The following is an 18,519-nucleotide window of genomic DNA, read 5'->3' as shown; positions in this document are numbered from 1 at the left end:
CTCATTGTAATGGCTGGAATGGAATAAAAGGAACAATATCAAACACATCAAACATATGGAAACCACATGATTGACTCTGTCCCATTTATTCCATTCCATCCATTACAATGAGCCCATCCTCCTGTAGCTCCTCCCATTAGCCTTCTCTGGTCAACATTTATTTTAATTATTTTTGTAATAATCCTCAGGAATAAATTGTCTTTGCAGACTGACTATGTAGTCAATGGTTCAGACCATGGTGCTGCAGACCATGTATGGGCCTTGCCAGTAGATGACGCTAGAGGGTTGGAGGAATTCCATAAGAATAGCACAGAGTTTCCATTCTGGTTCTGACTCAGTCTGCATTCTTTCCTTCTACAGCACAGTGAATGACTGTCTGCCATCTGGAAGTGTGTCCGAAAACTTTGGCCAACTGCCTGCGACAGCACTAACCTCTGCCTCCTCTGTACTGTTCATTATTATGTTACTCAGAGGTTTTTCACTGACTTACAGCTAGTTATGTCTGCCCAGTGCAAGACAATAGGCATAATAGAAGGCAGAGCTATTTTACCAAGCTGGCACAATGATGAAATATTCAATCACTTTGCATGCTGTAATTCTATAGCAGCCTCTTACAAATGGAATATATTTATTGGCCATCCATAAAACATGCATGGCCACATTGTAGCCAACTGTTACGTCATAGTCTGGGCACTGGACAGGGGATGAAGAAAGAGAGAGAGTGGAAGAGTGAGATAGATGGAGAGAGAGAGAGAGGGAGGGGGGGACTCCTGTGTTCTGTGGAGCAGCTGGTAGTCCATTGCTAACTACAGCGTGTATGTCACCCTCTCTGTCGCTGTGTCCTCAGCCCTGACTTTCTGTCCGAGTATCTTACTCTATTTCAACATCTGTCTCTCGCCTACGACTTTCAACACTTTATAGAGAGGAGCCAGGTAAGAAAGACACTTATTTTACTCTGCTCTTAAATAAATGGAATGCAAGGCCGCATCACAGGATATCTTGTTGTTGTTTTAGGGCGCTGGGCTCTCCAACCCTGTTCTTGGAAAGCTAACATCCTGTAGGTTTTTATTCCAACCCTAATCGAGCGCACCTCACTCTAAAAATTCGCTGGTTGATACGATGAATCAAGTTAGTTACAACTTGGGTTGGAGCGAAAAATCTACAGGAGGGTACCTCTCTAGGAACAGGGTTGGAGAGCCCAGTTTTAAGGGAATTGTGGTGTGTGAGTGTATAGTACTGTAGTTGTATTGGTAGTACATAATGGTACACACACGTAGCAGTAATATATGTAGTTGAGGGGAGAGGGCCTTGTAAAAGCTTGCTTTGTTAAACCAATATAGAAGGCGTCTATATCAGCCATCATAGAGCTCTTTGATGTTATGAAGGGCACAACTCCAAGAGGTTTTAACCTTGTGTACCACCTGTCAACATAAACAAGTCTGTTTCTCTGGGTGTTGTTTGGTGGTTGTCATTAGTTACTAATTAAATCAACAGGGACAGGCTTATGTCCGAAGTCTTGTGTCCAGCTAACTTGTCATTGACATCGGAAAATACTAGCCTTATGTGCGGCCTTTCCTCGAGTGTGTGTGTCTGTGTCCGTACGTCCCTGTGTGTATGTTTGTGTGTGCACATGCGTGTGTGTATCTGTTGTCATGTGTCTGTTTCTAGAAATCCAATCGGATAAGATCATCAGATGGGTCACGAGGGGCTGATAATGTGTGGTTTCCTCTGTCTGACATTCAGACTGACCTTTTATCTCCGGGGCTCTGATATCATGACCATGAGTCTCTGACATCACTACCATGGGTATCTGATACTATTGGGAAGAGAACAAACCTGGGTTCAAAATCATTTCAAATACTTTATCTGGGTTTGATTGAACTTGCCTGGCACAATGGAACCAATAGAATAGTCGCAAAAGAAGTGCAAACCCCATCTATCTGGCACTCCAGACAGACTAGATCAAACACTAAATGTATCTGAAAGATTTCAAATAGTAATTGAACCCAGGTCTGGAAAGGAGTGGGACTCCACATTATAGGGATTCGTTTTAATTCAACTCTGTGGGGGTTAAAAGCCATTGTCAGGGGGTGGCTCATTGGGAAACCTATAACTAAAAGAGGGTAATAAGTGAATGAGTCTTGTTGGACAGACTAAGCAATTAATATGCTTTAGAACAGGTACTGTACAGTACCATTCCACATAAACAAGTTTGTGGATATCTGCCTATAGGCCTGCTCTGTGCCTTGCAGGGAGAGCGTGATCACCATGTCACTGCTTCCCCTTGTGCCAAAATGCCTAGTAACATACACCTGGCAGGCCTCGATGTTAGAGAGAGGGCAGCTTTCTGGCATGCTGCACTGGTCACATGACAGCTGGTTAGTCACTGCATTTGTCACATGCTGAAGGTTATGTGACTTCTATTCCATGGCTCACTCTTCCAAGCTAAACAGTGTGGGAATGATAGGAAACAGGGTAGGGTTGTAAGAAATTAGTGGCTACTTAGAAACGTGACTTTGGACTGATGATAATTTGTTTTGCCTGTAATGACAGTGACATGAGTTCCAGATGTGTGGGGGCTGGTGCCATCAGTGATGATTTGCATAAAATGACTCAACTGTTACATAAGTGTGCTTCTTGTTGGGTGCACTGCAAACACTAGGTCCAATGTATAGATATTCTAGGTATTTTAATTGATTCCCCCACCCATACAGCTTGCACTCAGCTTTAGCCGGCAGATATTTAATCCACGGTCTCTGCTGATGTGCCTCTCAGAGACAGTCGATCTCAGGACAAACACACAATGCGTTCTGTAACTGTGCAGAGGAACACAAGTAGTACGGCACAAGTGCATGAGCTGTTTGATCATTCAATGCTGATCAAATCAGGAAATATTTATCGTTAACATGGATAAAGGTGACCGATATAAATGTCCTCTGTCACTGTGGTTCTATGCTTTTTCATTATGAAATAAACGGCTCTGACTTGATCTCAGTGTTTTGACTCTGTGCCTGGGATGAGATTACACGCATGCAATATGATTAATCAGGGTCACTCAATGATGGACAGATGTATTCCATCTCAATATACAAGGAATGAACAAATACATACAGTGACATTTGAATAGAAAGGATGGACTGAAAGACAAGGGTACAATGAGAGGATGAAAAGTGCTGCCACACAGTACTTTGTAGGGGAAGGGTTGTACAAATGTCCACTCTGAAATGGGGTGGGGGGTGGTTGATAAGTATTTCTGCATGCTGGCCTGAGACATGGTGCAAGGGGTTAGGGGCTCCACGCCGCAGGAAGCTTTTACTGTGGGATTTCTGGCAGACGTGAGTGTTGGGTGAATACAGTGCCTTCGGAAAATATTCAGAACCCTTGACTTTTCCACATTTTGTTACATTACAGCCTTATTCTAAAATGTATTTAAAAACATTCTACACACAATACCCCATAATGACAAATACCTTATTTACATAAGTATTCAGACCCATCGCTATGAGACTTGAATTTTGAGTTCAGGCGCATCCTGTTTCCATTGATCATCCTTGAGATGTTTCTACAACTTGTTTGGAGTCCACCTGTGGTAAATACAATTGATTGGATATGATTTGGAAATGCATACATCTGTCTATATAATGTCTCACAGTTGACAGTGCATGTCAGAGCAAAAAAACAAGCCATGAGGTCGAAGGAATTGTCCGTAGAGCTCCGAGACAGGATTGTGTCGAGGCACAGATCTGGGGAAGGGTGCCAAAAAAATTCTGCAGCATTGAAGGTCACCAATAACACAGTGACCTCCATCATTCCTAAATGGAAGAAGTTTGGAATCACCAAGACTCTTCCTAGAGCTGGCTGCCCGGCCAAACTGAGCAATCGGGGGAGAAGGGCCTTGGTCAGGGAGGTGACCAAGAACCCAATGGTCACTCTGACAGAGCTCTAGAGTTCCTATGTAGAGATGGGAGAACCTTCCAGAAGGATAACCATCTCTGCAGCACAATCAGGCCTTTATTGTAGAGTGGCCAGACGGAACCCACTCCTCAGTAAAAGGCACATGATAGCCTGCTTGGAGTTTGCCAAACGGCACCTAAAGACTCTCAGACCACGAGAAACAAGATTCTCTGGTCTGATGAAACCAAGATTGAACTCTTTGGCCTGAATGCCAAGAGTCACGTCTGGAGGAAACCTGGCACCGTCCCTACGGTGAAGCATATTGGTGGCAGCATCATAAAAAAATAAAAAAATATGTTTGGTGTTCGCCAAAAGTCATGTGGGAGACTCTCCAAACATATAAAAGAAGAAGGTACTCTGGTCAGATGTTGAGCTTTTTGGTCATCAAGGAAAATGTCTGCCGCAAACCCAACATCTCTTATCACCCCGAGAACACCATCCCCGCAGTGAAGCATGGTGGTGGCAGCATCATGCTGTGGGGATGTTTTTCATCGGCAGGGACTGGGAAACTGGTCAGAATTGAAGGAATGATGGATGGCGCTAAATACAGGGAAATTCTTGAGGGAAACCTGTTTCAGTCTTCCAGAGATTTGAGACTTGGGCGGAGCTTCACCTTCCAGCAAGACAATGACCCTAAGCATACTGCTAAAGCAACACTCAAGTGGTTTAAGGGGAAACATTTAAATGTCTTGGAATGGCCTAGTCAAAGCCCAGACCTCAATCCAATTGAGAATCTGTGGTATGACTTAAAGATTGCTCTACACCAGCGGAACCCATACAACTTGAAGGAGCTGGAGCAGTTTTGCCTTGAAGAATGGGCAAAAATCCCAGTGGTTAGATGTGCCAAGCTTATAGAGACATACCCCAAGAGACTTGCAGCTGTAATTGCTGCAAAAGGTGGCTCAACAAAGTATTGACTTTGGGGGGAGTGAATAGTTATGCACGCTCAAGTTTTCAGTTCTTTTGTATTATTTCTTGTTTGTTTCACAATAAAACATATTTTGTATCTTCAAAGTGGTAGGCATGTTGTGTAAATCAAATGATACAAACCCCCAAAATTCCATTTTAATTCCAGGTTGTAAGTTATCAAAATAGGAAAAATGCCAAGGGGGGTGAATACTTTTCGCAAGCCACTGTATGGGGCCAAGCTAAAGCATGGACTTAAACCCCATCAAACATCTCTGGAGAGACCTGAAAATAGCTGTCCAGCGACGCTCCCCATCCAACCTGACAGACCTTGAGAGGTTCTGCAGAGAAGAATGGGAGAAACTCCCTAAATACATGTGTGCCAAGCTTGTAGCGTCATAACCAAGAAGACTTGAGGCTGTAATTGCTGCCAAAGGTGTTTCAACAAAGTACTGAGTAAAGGGTCTGAATACTTATGTAAATGTAATATTTCATTTTTTAAATATAAATTAGCAAACATTTCTAAAAAGCTGTTTTTGCTAATTATGGGGTATTGTGTGTAGATTGAGGGGGGGGAAACAATTTAATACATTTTAGAAATAGATTGTAACATTACAAAATGTTTAAAAGGTCAAGGGGTCTGAATTCTTTTCGATTGCACTGTATTTTTCTAATTGTAACGTTTTGCGCAAATGCAATGCGTTGTGTCCTCTGTTTTACTGTGTGTGTGACGTCTCCTGGCTGAAATGGAAATACATATATAGGGCCTATACATAGACATGTGAGGGACAGGCTATACATAGAAAAGAATGCTGCAACACGGAACAGAGGGTGCTACTTTTTCCACACAGAACTTGATCAGTCCACGTCACTGAAGGACATCTTCTAATATATTGGTTAACCTTTTCCAGGGACCACAGCTATGAGATAGCCTAGTCCCCGATCGGTTTGTGCTCTTGCCAACTCTATTGCTGCCATTTTCAATCCAAACAATTCCATAAGTAGTTAGCAAGAGAGCAGAAACAGACCCTATGAGATTCTGTGTCATAAAAACACACAATCATTCTAGCAACTATTAAGTAGTTATAAAGGTTTTATATTCAACTCACTATAGTTGATTAATTTATTGTTGATTTTAGGAATTTACTTAATTTTTTTGACAATATTATCCTATATGTTTTCATGTTAATGGTTGGTTGTCTGTTGTGTCTCTCTAGTGGCCAGGTTTCAGACTGGAGGGCAAGGTCCCAGCAGTGTCCAGAGGGGAGGACAGTGGTGAGGTCAGTTCCCTGTCTGGAGAGCAGAAGCCTGATTGGCTGGGCCCCGCCATGTTACAGCTGAGCCAGGGAGACAGTGGCGGGTCTGGCCCCTGGCAGACAGAGAGCAGCCTGGCTGAGTCCTGGTCCACCGTGGGAGACATGATGGACCCCGAGGACACCAAGAGCCTGGACAGCAGCGACGGAGTGGTCCACCTAGCTGAGGAGCGCAGCGAGAACCACTCCTCCATCTCCGACATGGTCCACCTAGAGCGGGAGGAGGAGATACTTGTGGAGGAGGAGGAGGAGGAGGAGGAGGAGGAGGGGAGCCTGGGGGAAGAGGAGGAGCTGCACGCCAGTGTGATGAGTGTGCTTGGGGGAGGAGGAGACATGTCTGAGTTCAGGGAAGAGGAGCTGGATACCCAGGAATTATTACCTTCATCTGAGGTATCAGCTGACCACCAAGAGACTATGGATTTAATGATGTCTGTGGCTGAGGAGCTATTTGTCCAGGAGGAGCCTGTTGAAGTATCCTACGCCACCACTGCCTCTATGCCCATGCCAGTTTGGAAGCTAGAGCCCCCCTCTGCCTCCTCTACTCCTGTACCCTCAATACCTACGTTAGCTGAGTTACATTCAGAGCTCCAATACTCTATGCAGGAGCAGCTCCACCCTCCCCCGGTCCTAGGACCAGGAGCACCACAGCCACTAGACCAGAGCCAAACTAACAGCCAACCAGAGTCATCGGTCTCGCTCCACACTGCCCAGGAGACACAGGAAATCCCACCAGTGACACAGGAGGTTCCGCCAGAAAAGACAGAGGCTGAGCTTGCTACATCGCTCCATGCCACTGAGCTACCTGTGCTGCTGTGTGGGGGCGCTGCAATGGTGGCTATTGTGGGAGTATTAGCTTATGGGGCTGTGGCTTACTGCAGAAAGTAGCAAACCCTATCCTGTGAGCCCCAGCAGCCATATAACCCAGGTCTTTTCAAATCTACTCTAAACTATTCCACCAAGTACATACTGGATTTTACACAATGCGTTTCTTTGCATCTAAGTAGTATTATGAAGGTTGGTTACATTTTTTATCTATTTCCTGTGCTACCTCAGTTCACGTAAGAGCTCAGGAGATTTGTAAGAGCAAGAATATTTGTTTCTCTGTAAATTCACAGGAAACTACACTTCTAAAATATCTTAAAAATCAGATCTTTGTTTGTTGTTTATTTTTGGGTCTGTTAATGCACTATAAAATAACACGCACGCACGCACGCCCACGCACACACACACACTAATTATGACTATAGTTGAGCCACTTCAAAGGGTATTGTATAATGGCTTGTTCTGTGTCACTGTGGGCAAACTCAGTGACTATGTTAGTTTTTGATCAAATGTATTAGTGGATATTAATCTGTATAGGTGTGGATATCTGGGTTTACAGTAACGACTCTGCACTGCCCCCTGTTGCTCAGTTTTCTGTAATACAGAACAACAGCTACTATTTGTCTACAAACCCTAGAGATGGTTTTCCTGTTCAACATGGCAAATAAATAGAGGTCTTCTGCAAGCCCTAAAGAATTGAATGCACTCAGATTGTGCTTTGTGCTCCAATATTTTCCTACATTGGCCGGTGTGGGGAAATAGATTTGATAAGCAAATGTCCCTTTGCCATTTTTATTCCTTGTGAAACACACATTGGTTACTCAGCAAACATTCCCAACCTTAATTCTCGCTCTGTTATAAAAAATTATAAATGTTAATGTTACTTTCTATGAAGTACATATATATACCGTTTTTTTCTTTGAACTGAAGGATTGACTAAATTAGATGTATTATTATAATTTTCTGACATGGTGTGATGTCAGTCTTTACTACTTCCTAGTGGCCATGTGTGGAACAGTTCTTTCCTGTTGTGGATATATATTTTTTTATTTTTTATTTAACCTTTATTTAACTAGGCAGGATAAGTCAGGATATAATTATAAGTGACTCATATTCACAAGTCCATGCCCATGAATTCACTGGCTAAAACTTCAACTGGAAAAAGTATAAATTAAGTTATTAATTCTGTATTATTTCATTTGAAATTATATCTAAAACAATCTCAGAGATATACATCATATTTTTTTGTAAATAGTACTTGTGGTTAAATTTTCTCTATGCGTATTGAACCACAAGCCAAAGGCTATCTAAACTGTTAACATTTACATGTATTCATACTCCGTTAATAGGAACCAGTGGCATCTACAGTTACTTTGATATAGTGAGAAAAAGATACATTCTTGCAGAACAAAAATTAAACAAAATAACAAAAACAAAAGAAACTCAACATCCAACATCCACATCCATAACTCTGACCATAACATGATCTGACTGATATAGTTTTACAATGCTGTGGCCTCACAAACTTTATTCCACTGATCTAATCTGTGTCAGTGCCTTTGGTACTTCTTGATTTTCATTGAGTGGCAGTAAATAAAGAAGTTGAATAGGCATCGACCGTGTTGCGGTTACACTGCCCTTCCCTCATTGGTGTTGATATAAACAGACTTTTTCAATAGAGCCTGCAGAGAAGGGGAAGAAAAATGCTTCTTTGTTTGAAGAGATAAAGCAGCCCGCACGGCTGCTTTATGGTTAAATGTGAACACCTTGGCACAGACACGCACTCATACACACCCACGCACGCACAGACCACTCTCAGGTAATTATTTCAACCTCAATCTTCCTGCTATGGGTTAATTGTTATAACTATAGCTGTGATGTTGTAATCAAAACATGTACTTGATCACAATCTATACAAATACATTTAGTAAACAGAGGGAGTCAAGAGAGCCCCCCCCCCCCTTGGGTTGTGCCGTGGCGGAGATCTTTGTGGGCTATACTCGGCCTTGTCTCAGGATGGTAAGTCGGTGGTTGAAGATATCCCTCTAGTGGTGTGGGGGCTGTGCTTTGGCAAAGTGGGTGGGGTTATATCCTGCCTGTTTGGCCCTGTCCGGGGGTATCATCGGATGGGACCACAGTGTCTCCTGACCCCTCCTGTCTCAGCCTCCAGTATTTATGCTGCAGTAGTTTATGTGTCGGGGGGCTAGGGTCAGTCTGTTAAATCTGGAGTATTTCTCCTGTCTTATCCGGTGTCCTGTGTGAATTTAAGTATGCTCTCTCTAATTCTCTTTCTCTCTTTCTTTCTCTCTCTCGGAGGACCTGAGCCCTAGGACCATGCCTCAGGACTACCTGACATGATGACTCCTTGCTGTCCCCAGTCCACCTGGCCGTGCTGCTGCTCCAGTATCAACTGTTCTGCCTGCGGCTATGGAACCCTGACCTGTTCACCGGACGTGCTACCTGTCCCAGACCTGCTGTTTTCAACTCTCTAGAGACAGCAGGAGCGGTAGAGATACTCTCAATGATTGGCTATGAAAAGCCAAATGACATTTACTCCTGAGGTGCTGACTTGTTGCACCCTCGACAACTACTGTGATTATTATTATTTGACCATGCTGGTCATTTATGAACATTTGAACATCTTGGTCATGTTCTGTTATAATCTCCACCCGGCACAGCCAGAAGAGGACTGGCCACCCCTCATAGCCTGGTTCCTCTCTAGGTTTCTTCCTAGGTTTTGGCCTTTGTAGGGAGTTTTTACACCTGCATTGCTTGCTGTTTGGGGTTTTAGGCTGGCTTTCTGTACTGCAATTTGATATATCAGCTGATGTAAGAAGGGCTATATAAATACATTTGATTTGATTATTGGTTGCATGGTTGTTGTTTTTGATGTATAGTTTACTTTTGACAGAAGTTTGACCATGTTAATGTGTACAATGGAAAGAAAGCTAGAGGGGGAGAACGTTTAGGTACTGTGGTTTCTAGCGTTCGAGCAATACGAGTCACCTAGAGGAAACCCCACACGCACACACGCACACCTATACACACGCACACACATGCACCCATCACACACACAGTATGCAGTAAGTTAAAATGTATTTTCAATTCCAAAACTGTCTAGTTATATAAATGTATGGTCTAGTTCAGTGAGTGTAGACAGCGGTTTTACAGTATATGCCATTGGGTAGGCTAGGAATACGGATAGATATAATCTGTGCATCTTTATTGCACTGTGTCCATAATCTTTTAATCTACCCATCCAGGCAAGATATCCACTGTATTCATACTCAGCGAAGCTGAAAGGGGAACTTCAGGAGTCAGTCCGTTGATATTTAAAACGTATGTCGGCAGCATCTAATAAATTAACTTCTCAAAAATCCCTTGTTTATTTGGAGAGGGAGGAGTTGGGATTTGCGGACAAGACAAATACTTACACTTGAACTATTAATCATTAACGATAGCTTTTATGACTCAGGTCAGAAGTCTGACCCATAATGCATAAATCAATGCAGTTCCACAGTTCCAGTCAAGCAACACATATCTATTTATTAAAATGTGTGATAGCTGTACAACATATGGTTGCAACAGTGACTAGACGGTGTGGCCCACATTGATTTACTGAAATATTTAATAATTACGTTAATCATCTCAAAAAGGTTCAATTTATATAATCGACTCACAGCAAGTTATAGTTACGGTACTTATGTATTTCATTTTTTTAATCATCACCTAGTTTGTTTAATGCTTTGAAGTATCGAGTATGAAAATGAAATCAACAAATGCTGTTAAAAATATAGAAACTGTGATATGTACATTAGCAATCCCTAGTGGTTCAGAGGGTGCAATCACGTTACACAAGGTTTTAACAGGTGCAGATGATTCCATCATTAGAATTAGGGAAGTATGGTTTTTAATCATATATTTTTCAGTCTCCTGCTGAAATCAACACTCATCATGCACACCTTATTGTGTTTGTCTTAGGCATACAGTAATATCCATTACAAGTCAGGATAAATCAGCAACATTGTATCAATTCTAAAACCAACAGATTGCTAATCTACTGAAATACAGATCAACTATTTACCAGACATGATGCAACACTTTTCACTACTTTTGATAGATCAGGAGCCATCTCCAGTGTGTCCATAATAACTTACTATGTAAAAACGCTACATGGGCTAAAGGCTACATGGAGCTTATACTCAGGCTTTAGAATGGAAAACGAATAGTGTTTTTATCACTTGATGTCAACGACTGCAGTTTGGTTACAGATACAGTGCCTATAGAAAATCTTCACCCCCTTGGATTTTCTTCACATTTTAATATATTACAAAGTGGGACAAAAATTAATTTAATTGTACTTCTTTTGTCAACGATCTACACAACACGAAAAAATGTAAAAGATGAATGAAAAATAAAAACACTAATATACCTTGATTAGATAAGTATTCACCCCCCTGAGTCAATACATGAAACACCTCTGGCAGCGATTACAGCTGTGACTCTTTCTGGGTAAGTCCCATAAGAGCTTTGCACATCTGGATTGTGCAATATTCACCTATTATTCTTTTCAAAATTCTTCAAGCTCTGTCAAGGTATTGGGGATCATGGATAGACAGCAATTTTAAAGTCTTGCCATAGGTTTTCAAGCAGATTTAAGTCAAAACATTCACTGTCTTCTTGGTAAGCAACTCCAGTGTAGATTTGACTTTGTGTTGTAGGTTATTGTCCTGCTGAAAGGTGAATTCCTCTCCCAGTGTCTGGTGGAAAGCAGATGAAGCAGGTTTTCCTTTAGGATTTTGCCTGTGCTTAGCTCCATCCTGTTTATTTTCATCCTGAAAAACATCCCAGTCTTTGCCGATGTCAAGCATACCCATACCATGATGCAGCCACCACCATGCTTGAAAATAAGGAGGCAGTTACTCAGTGATGTGTTGTGTTGGATTTCCACCAAACATAAGGCTTTGCATTTATGCCAAAAGTGTATTGCTTTGCTGTTTGTTTTTGCAGTATTACTTTAGTGTCTTGTTGAATACAGGATGCATATTCTGTATATTTTTTATTCTTCTTTTAACTCTGTTGTTTAGGTAATTATTGTGGAGTCACTACAATGTTTGTAAGGGTTGCGGAACTGGTGGCAGTGAAGTCAGACGCAGGAGAGCAGAAATAGGTAATAGCCGGAGCAGTTTAATTTCAAAACCAACGGCAATAAAAAAAGAACCTACATGGGTACAAAACCCGATGCCCACCAGTAACTTAGTGCACAAGCACTTACAAACAAACAATTCCACACAAGGACATGGGGGGAACAGAGGGTTAAATACACAACACTTAATGAGGGAAATGGAAACCAGGTGTGTAGGAAAACAAGACAAAACAAATGGAAAATGAAAAGTGGATCGACGATGGCTAGAAGACCGGTGACGCTGACCACCGAACACCGCCCGAACAAGGAGAGGAAACGACTTCGGTGGAAGTCGTGACAGTACCCCCACTTGACGCGCGGCTCCAGCAGCACGCCGACACCGGCCTCGGGGACGACCCGGAGGGCGAGGTGCAGGGCGATCCGGACGGAGACGGTGGAACTCACGCAGCATTGAAGGGTCCAACACGTCCTCCACCGGAACCCAGCATCTCTCCTCCGGACCCTACCCCTCCCAGTCCACGAGGTACTGAAGGCTCCTCGCCCGATGTCTCGAATCCAGTATGGATCGAACGGAGTACGCCGGGGCCCCCTTAATGTCCAGAGGGGGCGGAGGTACCTCCCGCACCTCAGACTCCTGAAGCGGGCCAACCACCACCGGCCTGAGGAGAGACACATGGAACGAGGGGTTATCGGGGTAATCGGAGGGAAGTTGTAACCTGTAACTCACCTCGTTCAGTCTCCTCAGGACTTTAAATGGCCCCACAAACCGCAGACCCAGCTTCCCGCAGGGCAGGCGGAGGGGCAGGTTTCGGGTCGAGAGCCAGACCCGGTCCTCCGGTGCGAACACCGGGGCCTCACTGCGGTGATGGTCTGCGCCGGCTTTCTGGCTCAGCACGGCGCGCTGAAGGTGAACATAGGCGGCGTTCCATGTTTCCTCCGCGCGCCGGAACCGGTCATCCACCGCAGGAGCCTCGGTCTGACTCTGATGCCAAGGAGCCAGAACGGGCTGATACCCCAGTACTCACTCGAAGGGGGAGAGGTTAGTGGAGGAGTGGCGGAGTGGCGGAGTGGAGTTCTGGGCCATCTCTGCCCAGGGCACGAATGCTGCCCACTTCCCCGTCCGGTCCTGGCAATAAGACCTCAGAAACCTACCCACATCCTGGTTTACTCTCTCCATCTGCCCATTACTCTCGGGGTGAAAACCCGAGGTAAGGCTGATCGAGACCCCCAGACGTTCCATGACCCTCCAGACCCTCAAAGTGAACTGGGGACCCCGATCAGACACTATGTCCTCAGGCACACCATACCACCCTGCATACCACTGCTGGCTTGCTTCTGAAGCTAAGCAGGGTTGGTCCTGGTCAGTCCCTGGATGGGAGACCAGATGCTGCTGGAAGTGGTGTTGGAGGGCCAGTAGGAGGCACTCTTTCCTCTGGTCTAAAAAATATCCCACTGCCCTGTGTAGGGTGCTGTCTTTCGGATGGGACGTTAAACAGGTGTCCTGACTCTCTGAGGTCATAAAAGATCCCATGGCACTTATCGTAAGAGTAGGGGTGTTAACCCCGGTGTCCTAGTTAAAATTCCCAATCTGGCCCTCAAATCATCACGGTCACCTAATAATCCCCAGTTTACGATTGGCTCATTCATCCCCCTCCTCTCCCCTGTAACTATTCCCCAGGTCGTTGCTGTAAATGAGAACGTGTTCTAAGTCAACTTACCTGGTAAAATAACGGATAAATAAAATAAAAAATAAAGTAGTGCCGGAAGACGTGTGTAAACAAGGCCTCCGCAGTCTGGAGGGCCGTAGGGAGACCGGGGAGCGGGAGGAGACGGCAGGACTTAGAGAAACGATCCACAACGACCAGGCTCATGGTGTTTCCCTGTGATGGGGGGAGATCGGTCAGGAAATCAATCGACAGGTGTGACCATGGCCGCTGTGGAACGGGTAAGGGGTGTAGCTTACCTCTGGGCAGGTGCTTAGGAGCCTTACACTGGGCGCACACAGAGCAGGAGGAAACATAAACCCTCACGTCCTTAGCCAAAGTGGACCACCAGTACTTCCCACTCAGACAGCGCACCGTCCTAGAGCGATGCCTGGATAACCAGAGGAGGGTAACGTGTGGGCCCAATAGATCAGCCGGTCACGGACAGCAGACGGAGCGTACAGACGCCCAGCGGGACACTGGAGGGGAGCGGGCTCTGCACGCAACGCCTGCTCAATGTCCGTGTCCAGCTCCCACACTACCGGCGCCACCAGGCAGGAGGCCGGGAGTATGGGGGTGGGATCCATGGGCTGCTCCTCTGTGTCATACAGCTGGTACAGTGCGTCTGCCTTTGCGTTCTGGGAACCTGGTCTGTAAGAAAGGGTGAAAACAAAATGGGTGAAAAACATGGTCCACTTTGCCTGGTGAGGGTTCAGTCTCCTCGCCGCCCGGATTTACTCCAGATTGCGGTGGTCAGTCCAGATGAGAAAAGGGTGTTTAGCCCCCTCAAGCCAATGTCTCCACGCCTTCAAAGCCTTGACGACAGCTAACAGCTCCCGGTTCCCCACGTCATAGTTTCGCTCCGCCAGGCTGAGCTTCCTCGAGAAGAAGGCACAGGGGCGGAGCTTCGGTGGCGTACCTGAGCGCTGAGAGAGCACGGCTCCTATCCCAGCCTCGGACACGTCCACCTCCACTATGAATGCCAAAGGGGGATCCGGATGGGCTAGCACGGGAGCCGAGGTAAACAGAGCCCTCAGGTGACTAAAGGCCCTTTTCGCCTCAGCCGACCACTGAAAACATACCGGTCCCCCTTTCAGCAGTGAGGTAATGGGAGCCGCTACCTGACCAAAACCCTGGATAAACTTCTGGTAGTAATTGGCAAACCCTAGAAACTGCTGCACCTCCTTTACCGTGGTGGGAGTCAGCCAATTACGCACGGCTGAGATGCGGTCACTCTCCATCTCCACCCCTGAGTTGGAAATGCGGTACCCTAGGAAGGAGACGGACTGTTGGAAGAACAGACATTTCTCAGCCTTAGCGTACAGGTCATGCTCCAACAGTCGACCAAGCACCTTGCGCACCAGGGACACATGCTCGGCGCGTGTAGCGGAGTATATCCGAATGTCATCAATATACACCACTACACCCTGCCCTTGCAGGTCCCTGAAAATCTCGTCTACAAAGGCTTGGAAGACTGATGGAGCATTCATCAACCCGTACGGCATGACGAGGTACTCATAATGCCCTGAGGTCGTACTGAACGCCGTCTTCCACTCGTCTCCCTCCCGGATACGCACCAGGTTGTAAGCACTCCTGAGATCAAGTTTGGTGAAGAAGCGCGCCCCGTGCATTGACTCAATCGCTGTGGCGATAAGAGGTAGTGGGTAACTGTACCTCACAGTTATCTGATTAAGGCCTCAATAGTCAATACACGGGCGCAGACCTCCCTCCTTCTTCTTCACAAAAAAATTAACTCGAGGAGGCGGGGGAAGTGGAGGACCGAATGTACCCCTGATGCAGGGATTCGGAGACATATGTTTCCATAGCCACCGTCTCCGCCTGTGACAGAGGATACACGTGACTCCTGGGAAATGCAGCGTCTACCAGGAGATTTATCGCACAATCCCCACGTTGATGGGGTGGTAATTGAGTCGTCTTCTTTTTGGAGAAGGCGAGAGCCAAATCGGCATATTCGGGGGGAATGCGCACGGTGGAGACCTGGTCTGGACTTTGCACCGTAGTAGCACCTACGGAAACCCCTAAACACCTCCCCGAGCACTCTCGCGACCACCCCGTGAGAGCCCTCCGTTGCCATGAAACAGTGGGGTCATGACAAGCTAACCAGGGTAGGCCTAGCACCACGGGAAACGCAGGAGAGTCAATGAGAAAGAGACTGATTCTCTCCGTGTGACCCCCCTGCGTCACCATGCCCAGAGGAGCGGTGGCCTCCCTAATCAACCCTGACCCTAATGGTCGACTATCTAAGGCGTGAACTGGGAAGGGCATAGCCACAGGAACGATGGGGATCCCTAAACTATGGGCAAATGATCTGTCAATAAAATTCCCAGCCGCGCCTGAATCGACGAGCGCCTTATGCTGGGAATGCGGGGAAAACTCAGGAAAAGTAACAAACAAAAACATGTGTGCAACAGAGGGCTCTGGGTGAGAATGGTGCCTTCTCACCTGGGGTGATGCCAGAGTGCCCTGCCTGCTGCCTCGAACCCCAGAGGAACCAACCCGGCACCGACCGGCAGTGTGACCTCTGTGGCCACAGATGGTGCACCCTGAGCGCAGCACCGCCCAACTCCATGGGCATCGGAGCGGTGGTGCTGGGGGATGGAACCAACAGACTCCGATCTGGACCTCCGCGGGTGGCCAGCAGGTTATCCAGCCGAATGGACAGGTCCACCAGCTGGTCGAAGGTGAGGGTGGTGTCCCTGCAGGCCAACTCTCGACGGACGTCCTCGCGCAAACTGCAGCGATAGTGGTCGATCAGGGCCCTGTCGTTCCATCCCGCTCCGGAGGCCAGGGTCCGAAAGTCCAAAGCGAACTCCTGTGCGCTCCTCGTCCCCTGCCGTAGGTGGAAAAGACGTTCACCCGCCGCTCTGTCCTCGGGCGGGTGGTCGAAGACTGCCCGGAAACGACGGGTGAACTCCTCAAAGTGGTCCAGCACCGCATCTCCTTCCACCCACACGGCGTTGGCCCACTCCAGGGCTTTCCCCGAGAGACAGGAGACGAGGGCGGACACCCTCTCACGTCCCGAAGGAGCCGGGTGGACGGTTGCCAGGTATAACTCCAACTGCTGCAGGAAACCCTGGCAGCGGGCAGCCGTCCCATCGTACTCCCGGGGAGGGTGAGGCGAATCCCACTGGAACTGGGTGCAGGGGGAGTGAGTAGTGGAGGCCCCTGTTGTGCTGGGGGAGGCGCTGGAGGAACTCGCTGTCTCTCCCAGCAGTCCATGGTTTGGACAACGTGGTACATGGCGGCGCCGAGATGGTGGATCATCGCCTCTTGCTCCAGGACGCGCTCCTCGACCCCTATACCAGGGGCACCTGCTCCTGCTGACTCCATATGGGTGGTGTGGAATTCTGTAAGGGTTGCGGAACTGGTGGCAGTGAAGTCAGACGCAGGAGAGCAGAAATAGGTAATAGCCGGAGCAGTTTAATGAAAAAAAACAACGGAAATAAAAAAATTACCTACATGGGTACAAAACCCGACGCGCACCAGTAACTTAGTACACAAGCACTTACAAACAAACAATTTCACACAAGGACATGGGGGGAACAGAGTGTTAAATACACAACACTTAATGAGGCAAATGTAAACCAGGTGTGTAGGAAAACAAGACAAAACAAATGGAACATGAAAAGTGGATCAATGATGGCAAGAAGACCGGTGATGCAGACCGCCGAACACCGCCCGAACAAGGAGAAGAAACGACTTCGGTGGAAGTCGTGACAATGTTGTTCATCCTGTTTTCTCCCATCACAGCCATTGAAATCTGTAGCTGTTTTAAAAATCATCAATGGCCTCATGGTGACATCCCTAAGCAGTTTCCTTCCTGTCCTGCAGCTCAGTTCAGAAGGACGACTGCATCTTTGATGTGTCTGTGTGATTTAATACATCATCCACAACATAATTATTAACTTGACCATGCTTAAAGATATATTCAATATTTGATTTGTTATTGTTACCCAAAAATCAACCCCTATTATTTCCCATAGAGTAAGCCCATGTAGCTTATTATGTGATTTGTTAAGCCAAATTTGACATCTGAATTAATTTAGGCTTGCCTAAACAAAGGAAGTGAAAACTTAAGTAATGACTATATTTTAGTTATTAAATTTTATTAATTTGTAAAAATGTGTAGAATTTTCTTTTCACTTTGACATTGTGGAGTATTTTGCCTAGATCAATGACAAAAAAGTACAATTAAATCTATTTCAACCCCACTTTGTAACGCATCAAAATGTGAAAAAAAAGCTTAAGGGGGTGTAGACATTCTATACGCTCTGTAAGTGTTAGCCATGTCAGACAATACACTTAAAACACTGAAGATATAATGGAAATTATATAGACATTTCCCTCAGCAGTTCAAGGGTCTCAGATTTTAATTTACAGTAAAGTCTATATTTACTGAAGAGCATTTATGGTAAGATAATATGCATGTTTATAAATATCTACCCAAAAATGCTAATTAGAATGCTATTGAAGGATATTCCTGGATAAATGAAGTCATAAGAGAGGTTATTGTTATTCATGTGATCTGATCTAGTAACAGTGTGAAAGAGTGATTGTGGGAGGTGTATCTGATCTGCTCTTCCAAAAAGAGAAGTATTGCCAACCACGAATTGACGTTGACACATTTAAATCGACCAATCTCTTTATCTGACAC

General features: G+C 45.8%; 1 protein-coding gene across 1 annotated transcript; it reads left to right on the top strand.

The window, feature by feature from the left end:
* Positions 1–759: 759 nt before the first annotated feature.
* On the top strand, positions 760–7,320 carry LOC139533974 (bcl-2-like protein 13). The gene is made up of 2 exons (XM_071332539.1): positions 760–932; positions 6,078–7,320. Exon 2 carries the CDS (start codon positions 6,189–6,191, stop codon positions 7,056–7,058), a length of 870 nt encoding a protein of 289 aa, XP_071188640.1. The 5' UTR covers positions 760–932; positions 6,078–6,188; the 3' UTR covers positions 7,059–7,320.
* The last annotated feature ends 11,199 nt before the right edge of the window (positions 7,321–18,519 follow it).

This window comes from Salvelinus alpinus, chromosome 11, assembly GCF_045679555.1.
Source record: "Salvelinus alpinus chromosome 11, SLU_Salpinus.1, whole genome shotgun sequence".
Lineage (NCBI taxonomy): Eukaryota > Metazoa > Chordata > Actinopteri > Salmoniformes > Salmonidae > Salvelinus > Salvelinus alpinus.
This window is presented reverse-complemented; position numbering and strand designations above follow the sequence as displayed.